Source organism: Nematolebias whitei, chromosome 18 (assembly GCF_014905685.2).
Source record: "Nematolebias whitei isolate Nwh7 chromosome 18, NemWhi1, whole genome shotgun sequence".
NCBI classification, from domain to species: domain Eukaryota; kingdom Metazoa; phylum Chordata; class Actinopteri; order Cyprinodontiformes; family Rivulidae; genus Nematolebias; species Nematolebias whitei.
In genome coordinates, this window is record NC_056515.1 from 30906368 (window position 1) to 30919613 (window position 13246).

Below are 13246 nucleotides of genomic sequence, written 5' to 3' on the forward strand. Positions count from 1 at the left end.
TATATATATATATATATATATATATATATATATATATATATATATATATATATAAACAGTTCCTTTTTTATCTGTAAGTTATTTTGATGGAATGGCCGATGTCCGTTATTTAACTTTATCGCTAATATTGGCGGATACCGATACCATGCCGATAATATTGTGTATCCCTAATTAAAACAAAACAAGACTTCTTTCTGGTTTTAGTGGAGCATGAGCCTTTTGCTCCCTGAGTTTTGGCGATTTAACAGTTTCTTTTTTTAAGTTGACATTTATAACAAAGGTAACATAAATTAGCATTTTAGAATAAATGTTTTTTAGGAACTAACTTTGGAAGTTATTTGCCTCCACATTTTTTTTAATTTATTGTTTTCTTTGTGTTCCTTTTGTCGCACAGTAACAGCAACAGATGTAAAGAAATTTTCTGTAACTGAGTTTTCAGTTTTTACTAAAATCTATTTGGTTGGCGCTTGTTGCGTAAAACTAAATGGGCCAAAAGAACGAAATGTTGTCTACCGTGTTTTTCTGACTTTTTAAAATCCTTTACTTATCTCAAAAATTGACAGTGAGCATTATTCGGTGTGCCTTTATGTATTAATTCTGGTTATGCTTACTGACCTTGAACTGATTTTATGTGCTACAACTAAACAATGTTGAGTTATTGTGAAAGAGTTGAATAAAGTTTGAATTGTCTGTTTTGTTTCGCTATATGCCTTATAGTCCGGTGTGCCTTATAGTTAAAAAATATGGTACATAAACTGCTAAACTTTCTGTTATAAATGCATAAAAAACGTTAAAACTTAATTTTGCCTTGCTTCTATCTGATACTGTAAAAATGAGGCTTTAGGGTTGTATTGAAAAATAGATTTTACAAATTTCAATTCACATTTTTACTTTTCTTTCTTTTGAAACTAAAACGATAAGTACTTATAGGGAACATGCTGAACTCATTAATTTCGTGAGCTAATCCAAATTATTTAAAATGTTGAACACAATTATCTTGGCTCAAAAGGTTTTTTGTATTTGAAAAGTGGAAGCTAATGTTTTTTTCTGCATCCTGAAGCGTGGTTATGCTTCAAGGGAAGTGGCTAAAGTCTTAGGATTGCTTTCATGAGCTCCATCAGTTTATAGCTGCATCTAATCTCAACTAGCTTTTCAGGTTTATGTATTGTTTTTAGGCCTAGATGGGATTTAGTGTAGATTTGTTTCTATAACAGGCGTGCGTATTTCTCCTCTTAATTGGGTGTTTTGTTTGAAATGTTCTTTTCCAGGTGAGTAGGATACTGTACAGCTTCGCCACAGCGTTTCGGCGGTCAGCTAAGAAGGCGGTTCTGTTATCTCAGCAGAACGCTCCGCTGACCCCTGACAGCGACTTGTTTACCTTCACTGTCAGCCTGGAGATCAGGGAGGACGACGGCAAGGGTACTTTCAGGTACATTCATGCCCGAGCATTTTGTTTTGTAGTTGTCCAATGAAGTAAGTTCCTGCGTTTACTTTCTTCAACACATCATTTTGTTTTCCCACAATACTGAGCCACTTCCACGTGTTCACCGAAGCAAAACAATACAATTCTTATTTTTATTTTTAGCCTGCACACATTTCCTCCTCGTTAGCGTTTTGATTTATTTTTGGCTTTACTTCCAAACTAAAGAGCCTGATTTTGTATACTATCCAGCTTTTGTTTGCATTTTACTGTGATTCTTTGAAGCTGTGTAAAAATACTTAGCTTTATGATAAGAAAAAGTCACTAAGTAATCTGATTTTCTTGTCTGTGAATATGTTTATGAAGTAAAAATGAAACTCAGTTTGAAAATCTGTGGTTCACTAAGATAAATGTTGTAAATAAGTCCCAGTTTTAAAATGATTTTTTTATTATCGGCCTACAAACAGGAAATTGCAGCAGTTTAATGTATTTGAAATCGATTGTTTTCTTTTACCTGAGCTTATTCAGATAAAAGATTTTATCTTTTTGAATTTCATCTTAAATTTATGTCGTTGGAGGCTTGGAGGATGTTGATTACTGCTTCTGCCAAAAACCTGGTTCTTTTCCTGCACCAGAAAACTGAAAAAAAAAAAAAAAAACGAGCAGGAAAATGACCAGATCCTTAAAAAAAGTGACTCTTGTGTAGTTTTTATTTTGAGTAATGGGCCTATTGTAAACTTTAACTGATCGTAAGAATGGCCCAATATCCAGTAAGTCATAAATTCTGTAAAGAAGGAAGTTATCTATATATCTTTTCAAATATAATGTAATTTAAATAAAACAATATCTTCTCAGCTTCTTATGTTCTAGTCTAATTTCAATTATTGGTGAATCTTCCTTGAGTTTTAGATTTTTACAAATGTAAATAACATTTTCTAAATATGTTTCTTGACATGTAGCGCTGTCGCAAAAGACAAAGACAAACAGAGCTTCAAGCTTCGTGCAGGACTGGACAAGAAAATTGTCATTTACGTTCAGCAGACGTCCAATAAGGAACTGGCAATCGAGAGGTAAAATAAAGCGCACACGCATTCATTCCAACTGTACGTGTTTATTGAAATGTAAACGCATTGTACACTCAGTCACTCTGGATATAACATTTGAGGCACTCAGATGCTTGTATAATTGTCTGAAATAGAAAACTAAATAAGAAAATTCAGAATGATGGTAGCTTTCAGGAGCTCTTAATCAGCGGGGACACAAGTAGGATGCTGCAGAACGGGCCATGATTTTGAGCATTTTGATGTCCTTGTTAACTAACTTTTAGATGATCATATGGAGGCAGCAGTACAAGATTTACTCAGACCCATAAAACATCAGAAGTAAATGTCATAAAAGTGACAGAGTTGCATGAGTTAAAGCTTCTCTTACTGTAAATGTGCTCTGCTGTAACAACATATTTAGGAATAACTCTGCTCATCTGTCAAACTGGCGGATATCCTCCTATTTGCTAGTTATTGCAATCTGTCATTTTAAACTTCATCCAAATATTCTCCAGAGATAAATCACTGTTTAATTGAGTGCAACACTGTTGAACGTCTTTAGGTCCGTGTGCCAGGTTTTAAGCGTTCCGGGGCAGTTTTAGGGTTGTGATTAAAGTGGAACTGTCTCCGATGTTAACTTTTCATGCTTAAACAATCAGTTGGATTTCAACATTCTCAGCAGACTCCAGTTTTCTCCTTGGATTGTTATGGTTTCATGATCTCAGGGAAGGTGAGGACTGAAAGAATGTGTTTAGTCTTTTTCAAGCTCTGGATTGTGTTAGACCATCAGTTCAGGGAAATATTTCCTGTAATTTATGTAATGTTTCAAAACTTCTTGTACTCTATAGTGAAAGGGTTATTGTTCTCTGCTTGGTTTCCCTGCTCCTCTTTTTTTTCTCCTTCGTTTTTCTTATGTAAATGTAATCCTGTCACATTTGTTCTTTTGCAACCACGTGCGTTTCTTCTCCAGGTGCTTTGGACTCCTGCTCAGTCCAGGGAGAAATGTGAAGAACAGTGACATGCACCTGTTAGACCTGGTGGGTGATAATTGTATGCATGCATTATAAATACAGTTGTATGTTTTTGTGCGTTTGCCAACCTTCTCCTCCTTGTGCCCCATCAGGAATCAATGGGAAAGAGCTCAGACGGGAAGTCTTACATCATCACAGGAAGTTGGAACCCCAACACGCCTCAGTTCCAGGCTGTGAACGAGGAAACGCCCAAAGGTAAGAGCCAAAAAATATCCAACGTTTAGATAAGAGATTTGTTCTCAATATGTTAAATCCAGGGTTGTTTGGTTATTTATTCACTTTTATTTTCACACCACATATGAGTTTAAAACTTCAGATTGTTGAGCTTTAAATTTGTTGTGAAATTATGGCCACAGTTATATCAAGGAAAGCCACCTGGAAACATCAGAAATCTAATGGTAGAACGTTAGATTTTTTTTAGGATACAAGTCACTAAATGAGGTTGATACTTGATTAGTTGTCTTGTTTTTTATATATGTATATATTTTTAGATAAATTCATGTACATGACGACAGCAGTGGACCTGGTGATTACAGAGGTGGAGGAGCCGGTTCGTTTTCTGCTGGAGACGAGGGTCCGAGTGTGTTCCCCTAACGACAGGCTGTTCTGGCCCTTTAGCAAGCGGAGTTACACAGAGACCTTCTACCTTAAACTTCGACAGGTTGGTTTCTGTTGTCAAATATCACCTGCGACAAGCAATGATTGACTCATGATGATGAGTAATCCAACTGTATATATACAGTAGTCCCTCGCTACTTCGCGTTTCAACTTTCGCAGACTCGCTCTTTATCGTTTTTTCAAAGCAAGATTGGACACGACCCACAATTGGCTGATTGTTGAATGAGCTGCTTGATCGGCATGGATTTTTTAATTTAAAATAAATATTTTAAATGATTTAGCACCTGCTGCATCTGCGTGCAGCCCACAGCTGCAGGAGAACCTTCCTCCTGCAGCGTGTCATATCTCCGCTCTGCAGCGGAGAAGTGGGCGTGGTCGAAACCGCTGGCAGAGAGCTGAAATCATGACACGCTGTGCTCTTTTTAGCATGTTTAGAGTTTAGAAACATTGTTTAGAGTATTGCAAGATTGTGGGAAAGGTTTAAAACGCCTTTACTACTACTTACTATTGATACTACTATACTGTACTGCCTTTTTATATATATATTTTTAAGAATTACTTGAGCTTCATTTCCTGACTTTAGAGATGTGTCTATGCTTACAAAGATTTTATCCTTCATGTTTAATGACCATTCAGATAAAAAGCTTTTTTTTTCTTCACAAAATTTACTGATGGTTTTCTGTGTAACGCAAAGAAAAATACGTTTGTGTAAAAATAAAGAGGTAAAATAAAATGTCGACACTTTAAAACTTTTTTTCCTAAAGTCCATTTAGTTTAGACTCTGTTAGCTGTTTGTATTGTTAGCCAGAAAACACTTAAGTTATTCTTACTGATTTTATATCAGTTATATCAGATTTTATATTTTGCCAAATACTATTTCTGGGTTTTGGTCTTTGTGCGACACAAACTTGGCAGAAATTTCGCCAAAAAAATAAGAATAAATATTTGCCTAGATTTTCTGTACCAACGCTAAAGAACAGCAAGGCAGGTGTTTTGCTTTTATGTGTCATCTGAACTTAAAAATCCATTTTCCCGCAATAAATAGAAAGATAATTAAGTTAATTTGACATAATAGAGCTCTGAGCAGTTTATTTCTTCAGTGCACTTTTGAGACATTGACATGCAGTGTGTGACTTTTCTGCTCAACATAATTAGCTTAAGCAGTAATCTTAACTATTTGGCACATCCCAAAAATGTAATCTGAACACAGAAATGCTGTACCACATCACATTTTAAATAGTTTATATCAGATATCTTCTTTTCTCAGATGGAGCGAAAAGAACGGAAGAGTCCGGCCTCTGACACGCTTTATGAAGTGGTGAGTTTGGAAAGTGAGTCAGAGAGAGAGAAAAGGAAAACCACAGCCAGTCCAAACATCCTCCCTGCCGGGCCTGGTACCATGGCTCCTTCACCCCCTGAGGATGATGAAGAAGAAGGTGATTGGATGCTGTTTTTATTTTTATAACCAAGACACACCAAAAGGACTCTTTCTAGAAAATGTGCTTGAATCAAAGCAATAGAAAAATTGTATGTTTATTTTAACTTTTATTTATACAGGTTAGTCTCATTGAGCCCCGATGACTCTCTTTTTAACAAAGAATGATGACAACAGTAGACAACAATGACAGTAGTAGACAATCTTAAAAGAAGGCATATAAATTGGAAAAAAAAATAAAATAAATGGAAGAAAATTATGTAAAACAAACAAACAACAAGAACAGCTACATTATAAAGCGATATAAAATACTAGAAACAGGAACATGTCTGCGTTGGTTTTTGCCATGAACTTAGTAGTATTTTGAAGCCACTTAGAGGTCAAGGTTGAGAACTTCAGATCATTTTGCAAGATATTCCAGGAAACGGGAGCGGAGTAGTAGAAGGCCCTTTTGCGTTGTTCACTTCTGAGGGACACTGTATGTAATAATGTCCTGAGAGTGCACGCTGTAGCTGCACCCACGTAGTGACATGTAGGAGGAAATGTATGAAGGCAACAGACCAAGAAGTGATTTAAAGATGAAAATGTACCAGTGGGAGAGTCTGCGTGAAGTTAATGATGTCCAGTTAACCAGTGAATACAGGGTGCAGTGGTGGGTACGGTAGTTACAGCCAGTTATGAATCTTAGCGCACTGTGATAGACAGCATCCAACATCTGCAGGGTTCTTGCAGGAGCATTCATGGTAAATAATGTCACTGTAGTCTGTGAAGGGAAGGAAAGTGTCAGTTGCAAGTCGTTTCCTAGCATCCAGAGTTAGACGGGATCTATTTATGAAAAAGAAACCCAGTTTAAGTTTCAATTTCTTTACCAAGTTTCCGGTGTGGAGCTTAAAAGAGAGATGCGAATCGACCAAGATACCCAAGTATTTGTAAAAATCGACAAACTCAGTAGGGGCACCATTTGAAGATTAAAATTGAGAGAATGACTGCTGGGACTGACTTCCTGTTTGAAAACAACATCCCTTTAGTTTTGTTTGTGTTTAGTACAAGTTTGAGTCTAAACAAATCTGACTGGATGATGTCGAAAGCGGATTGCAAAAGCTGGAAAACCATAGCAACTGTTTTAGCTCGACTATAAACAACTGTCATCAGCATAGAAATGTAAGGATGCACAAGGAATGAACTGACCTAGATTACCTATGTATATTGTGAAGAGGGTGGGACCTAAGACTGAGCCTTGTGGTACACCATTGTTAACAGTTAGATAACTGAAAGATGTACCATAACCTAACATAGATCAAACTCCTGATATTGTTAATTAAAACTAAAGCCACTGAGTAAGGCTTCATCAGACTAATTTTAGAAAAAGTATGTACAATCTCTGATTTGTTTCTCTATAGAAATGTGTCACAGTTAACTAACCTAAAAAAAAATACAGAAAATTGTTGAGGCAGCGCAACATAAATCATGGGTAATCATGGGTTATTATGCAATTTAATGCTGGAAACTATCCATCACCGAAAAATTGTGCTCCTCAACAGTATGACATTAAAAAGGTTAACAACGTAGAGTCCAGCCTTATTGTGCTGCACACAGATATTTCTGGTATTAAATTTATAGTACGTAAACTCATCTTGTTGAGCAGCACCACATATTCAGTCCACAGGAGTCGAGATCACTCTGTTACAGAACTGCTTGTACTGTATTGTTCCACAGGACAAAACCATTAGGGGTGTGTTTAGTTAGTGATTTGTAAGAGGTGGAGTATAAAAAGCAACGAGCATCAGTTACTGTTAGTTTTTTTTTTTTTTTTGGTAATGGCCTGTTATTTATTTATTTTTTGCATGGTGTCTTTTTGATACAGCTCAGCTGCATTGTTGTATTTTGTGTTCTGCAATTGTTAAAAACAGTTGATAATGATTAGACAATATTTATTGACCTAACTAATACCATGTGACTCGTAATTTAGTTGTTTGAAGGCGTAAAGCTCAGCTGTGGAAAAGTTGGGAGGTTTAAGAAAGAAGCAATTTACCTTCTTTTTTTTTCCTCAATCAAACCTGATGTCACTGATTTTTGTTTTGGTTTTTGGTTTTCATTGCTTTGCGTCCAGACAATGACGAGCCGTTACTGAGCGGGTCGGGTGACGTATCAAAGGAGTGTGCAGAGAAGATCCTGGAAACCTGGGGAGACTTGTTGTCCAAATGGTATGAATTAGTTTCCTTGTTAACGTCCACTCCTGTTGTCGTAGCAGCATATGCACAAAGCTTCACTGCAGTCTGTGTGAAGGAGAGCAGAAGCAGTCATTGTTGATGGCTTTCTGTTTTTAATCAAAAGCTTGTGATCAACTAAATAAAATGCTTTCTTTATTCACACTAAGTTTAATTAAAGGGAGAAGAGATACTCTCAAGCTTGTTTCTCTTCATACAGTAAATATTTAAAAATATATTTATCTGAATTAACTTTTTTTTCACACAAGTAGATTTGTGTTTTCATGCCTATTGAGAATACTGAACAGTCATCAGTGTGCTTAACGATTCATACATGTTTGTCTTTGGAACAGAAAAGCCTAACCTAAAAAGGACTAAGCTGTTTTAATACATGGCTTGTGTGTGTGTGTATTTTTATATTCTGCGTCTGTGTGTTTTGTGGCATTCTGGGACCTTGGCGACACAAATCACAGAAAGACCTTTACAGTTTTTATGCTTCAGGGCCCAAGCTTTACAATAATTGCATCCCCCACGCACATATTCCTTAAGCTCACCAGAAAAATGCCACAAATAGCACAGCATAGCATTGGGAACAAATAACGCAAACTCTGTAAACAGTGTGGACATTTAAGAGTGGGGAAAACAGGGTCACTGTGCAATTTTAAGGCTTTTAGGTGTATTAATGGTGTGTTTGGTTTTAGTTTCTGTAAATTATAGTTTCAGTTTATGCATCTGCGTACAGTAATGTTTATTTCTACCAGAACGTTGTTTTCGCTGTCATCTATAAGCTGTACAGTTTTAGGTTTTGTTTTCCATGGCATTGACTCTCAGCTGTTTTGACTCACCAATGAACCCTTCTAGCAGATACAAGCTCCCTCTCTTTCCTTGCCCTTGGTCAGATCTTCACCTAGGTAACCCCCCTTGGTTTACCTCAGTTCTTTTTGTAAGATGATACTTGAGTCTTGTTTTTGTCGTCATTGAACCTGGGTTTTGTTTTCCTTCAATAAATTATGTTTTTCTGGAGTTACATCTGCCTGGTACCTGCTGCTCTGCACTCTCGGGTCCTCAACCAGCCTCCAACAACATTGTTACATCATTTGTATGCTTAAGTGGGGCAGTTGAAGGAACATTTGTACACCTCTCAAACGTACCGTAATATCTTATTAGTGTGCTGGGACACTAATATTAAAACGTTGCATTGTTTATCATTTATATAGTTTCCTATTGGCTGTGCTTTTTATATTGTGTTACCATCCTACTACAAAAACCATGACGGTAAAATACAAGTTATTGTGCCTTGTGTTCTTGACTGCATCACCTTGAGGAGAAAAATTAAAGTTTGTACATGTATATTTATATGAGTTTATCCTCAGTTGTATTATCTTTGTCACACAAACCATCAGTAACAGAAACAACATACCATCAGAAACATTGCTTTTATAAAGGAAGATGCTGGAATGACACTAATAGATCAAAATGAGTATGAATGTTTAGCCATTATGATGCATTAGTTGCTCCCATCTTTCTCAGGCACATGAACCTATCGGTGCGTCCAAAACCACTGCCAGCTCTGGTCCGGAGCGGCATCCCTGAGGCACTCCGGGGGGAGGTGTGGCAGCTCCTGGCAGGCTGTCACAACAACGACCACCTGGTAGAAGAATACCGAACTCTGATTACAAAGGTAAGACCTCACTGAGGCTGTCTTAATAACCAGAACACACATAGCTAACCATCAAGCTTTTTACATTTTTTTTATTGAAGATACAAATAAAAACACATGTAAATGGTTCGAGCTAAAATGAATTGGAAAAATGAGTTTTGATCATGTAATTGAAAACACTAGTACGTCTAAATTAGCCCAATTTTCTTGGGATTGGCAGTAATAAAAAACGTCAGCCACATTTTCAGCTCATTGGCACATCTCGTACCCCAGTAAGCTGCACAGCGGTGACGTTACGATCAGCACCACCTCCGTGTCATATTTCTGATAGAAGGAATCCAAATGTCTGCCATTGTAAGGCTTTGTCTTCATTTCATCTGGTGTATCTGCTTAAAGGTATTCTAAACGTGCACATCTTGCATATTACATCAGTAATCTTACTTTTCAACTCACAACTGAGCAAAGTAAAAATACATTTATACAACTTATTTTAACACAGGAGATGAATAGTTTCTGAACGACTTACATAATTGAACTTGTTATATAGATTAACTGATGAGTGCTTAAGCTAAAAATGTCTGAATTAAACTCTTAACCTTCTGAATGTTAGTCAAGCTTCTTTAATTACTGAGATTAGCTTTAGTAATTTAATCATTTTTGTTTTACAGATAATTTCATTCCACTCTTAGTTTCTTGTTTGGATGTATCTTTGAAGGTATATTTACTTTAGTTCATTTTGGCAACAGTTCAGTAATTTAGTTTTTTTTCGGTTTGCTTGTTTTTCTTTATTTTTTTTTGAGTCCACCTCAGGGGACAAAAATGTTTCAAAGGGTTTGTCTTAAGTTACACGTGCTTTTAAACTTGTGATGGTCACCAGTGAGCCCAGTAGATTGTGGTTTTTTTTTTTTCTTCTTCTTTGAAAAAACAAACATTACTTTTTTGTTCCACTGTAAAATTTACAAAGTTTTTTTTATTTTTATTTTTTATAATTTAGTTGTTTAAACTCCTGTCTGGTACATTGGGGGAAAAAAAAAACATGTCTGCAATAAAAGATGTTTATTTACTTCAACTCTTACTGCAAAAAAGACATATTTCAAAAAAGTATTTTTCATTCATTTCCATTATTTAGTCACGTTGAGACACCATTGTCTCATTTGCAGGAGAGAGCTGTTACAAGCTTATCACCAGTTTCAAGTAAAAGCTATACTGACGTAAAAGTAACAACAATGGGAAAAAAAAACAGCAAGTGCTTATGGATAGGATCTTCCAATTATTTTGTTAAAAGTTTAAATATCTTGACGAGACAGGACAGCATCTGATCCTGCTGGAGGGGTCAGAGTATGACAACGCCTTCTGACCCAGCTCACTACGCACACGTGACACGCTGAAGGTGATTAAAGCCTGAAGGCTGTGATGGTGCTGTTTACAAGTAACGTAACCAGACACTATGATAGAACCAGGCATAGAATACATTGGTAAAGAAATATGTACCATTGTAAAACTACAGATGTGTAACAATGGCCATTTAGATGTTTACTGCCGGTGATGGATCTCAAAGCTCCATGGTGGACGGCATTCAGCAGGCACAAAGAGCTGGCAGAAACCTTCATATAAACAATATCACCACAGTCTTTGAGAGCCAAGAAGGTGGCAGAAACCAGCCGTTTGCTGGCACAACATATGATACAAGACTTATGGCAAAAGAAGAATCCCAACTTTAACTTGTTTCCTCATCAGATTGTCAATGTGGAAATTAAAGATAGTCTTCATCAGTTGTTATTCTGAGGTATTTATATGATGGAACAGGCAATTTTTAATCCCACTGTGGTCACAATAGTAGGGAGGGCAGATGGCACATTTTATCGTGGATTATAACATATTTTTTATTTTATTGGCATTTAACATCAACCTGAGTTGTGAAAGCTGGGACTGAAAACAATCAAAAGCAGAATACAAGCACTAAAAGACGAGAGCAGTTTGTGTCCTTACTTCAACAACCAAGGATTGGGTTTGGAAAACTGACACAAGTTTGATTTTTACTTAAAAATTTGAAACATTTTGTGTTATTGACATCTAGCTGTTTCAGTTTAGGAGAAACTGTCAGATGTGACCTAACCCTGGTGAACATAGTTATTCCTTGGTGCACTCAGTTTTAGTTTATGTCATTGTTTTAGGCTTCGGCTCTTTTTTTGCTGTTATCTAAAGGCCACGTCGCCTGCAGCTAGCTGAGTCCCAAGTGGTAAAAAGATGTTGATTCTGATTTCTTTCAAAATCTCTTTTACCCTCTTTTTCCCACATTTCTTCTCTCATCTTATCATTTTTCTGTCTCTTCTTTTTTGTGTGTGTTAGCATCAGCTGTATGAAAACACAATTTTAGCAGTGAATCACAAGGCAGCGTATGTTGATAGCCTTTGGGCAAAAAGTTGGATAGGAAGTAATTGCAGAAGCACCAAAGCATTTTGTATTCGTGTATCAGACTTCTTCAAGTCAAGGTTTGACTTCTTGGCTGACCTTTTATTTGTCTCTATTCATTCTGTAAATAGTCATTGGCGCAGTTGCAAACAACTCTGCTGATGAAAATCTTAGTATTTTTTTAAATCCTCTTTTGTGGGTATCATAAACAAAATTATGAAATTAGGTTAATATAACAAAAATGGTTAAATCATGTCATCTGGACCTCTTTGAGTGAAGAAACGTTTCGTCCCCCATCCAGAGGACTTCGTCAGTCTGCGGTCTGTCAACCAGATCTGTCCCATAGGTAGCCTTTATTGCTGTGTTTCAAGCCAACCTCCTGTTGGACTCACAGAAGCCACCTAGGGCACCACAGCAATCAAGTGTTTGAGGCTAGGTGGCACCTAGCCTCAAACACTTGATTGCTATTGATGAAGGCTGATGGTTTCAGATGGGTGTGCTCTGTTTGCATGTGTTAAAAGTCTGCTTCTGAGATTCCAACAGGAGGTTGGCTTGAAACACAGCAATGAAGGTTACCTATGGGACCGATCTGGTTGACAGGCCGCAGACTGACAAAGTCCTTTGGATGGGGGATGAAACGTTTCTTCACTTAAAGAGGTCTAGATGACATGATTTAACCATTTTTGTTGTTATCTATCTGGATGATTGAGCTTACAAAACATTTTTTAGGTTAATATAAAATTTTACTGGCCTGATTATGAACAATAAATTAAAAAATTCTTTGTTTCCCCCCCACTCTAATATGTCTTGACTCTTCTTTACTTTACTTGATCTGTTTTCATTGTTTTCTTCACGTGATACTTGGCTCCTCTTGTAGCACCACCTTAGCTGTGGGACCAAGTGAGTTGGGCCAAAACTTACAAATGGTCCAAACAATAGTCCTGCAGACTGATTGATTGGTCAACAACAAGCCTTTAAAAATTATACCAACAAAGTCTGTGCAGTCGAGCACTTCATTCTTTGTTCTTGTATTCAAAACATTTGTAAAACTGTCCATGCTATTCATACATTAGTAGATGTCTGCAAAATTGTGGTCATAGATTTACATATGGTTTGTTGCACCCACACCCCACCTCACTGACCCTATACCACACTTGTAATAATTTATTATTGGTAACATTTATTCCCTGTGAAACCCTAATATGATCCTCAATTTCTGAGTACCCATTTGATTTTGAATCCTGGTTAAGTAGCAGTCCACTTGTAAACTCATCAGTAATCTCATCGGGCTTCTATATCTGTGGGCCATGTTTGAGATTACCACCATGAGTTTTCATGAATAGCATCAAGTCACTAATGGCTACTAACTCTGGGGATATAAATAAATAAATAATATATGAGGTTAGTACAGGGAATAAAT

General features: G+C 36.7%; 1 protein-coding gene across 1 annotated transcript in view; it reads left to right on the forward strand.

The window, feature by feature from the left end:
• LOC119424660 (rab GTPase-activating protein 1) overlaps positions 1–13246 on the forward strand; it is a 68477-nt gene that overhangs the window by 9908 nt on the left and 45323 nt on the right. The window contains exons 6-13 of the mRNA XM_037692150.1: positions 1269–1429; positions 2380–2490; positions 3434–3500; positions 3587–3689; positions 3986–4155; positions 5380–5548; positions 7658–7751; positions 9285–9435. Coding sequence (XP_037548078.1) covers positions 1269–1429; positions 2380–2490; positions 3434–3500; positions 3587–3689; positions 3986–4155; positions 5380–5548; positions 7658–7751; positions 9285–9435 — 1026 coding nt within the window. The remainder of the gene's footprint in view (positions 1–1268; positions 1430–2379; positions 2491–3433; positions 3501–3586; positions 3690–3985; positions 4156–5379; positions 5549–7657; positions 7752–9284; positions 9436–13246) is intronic.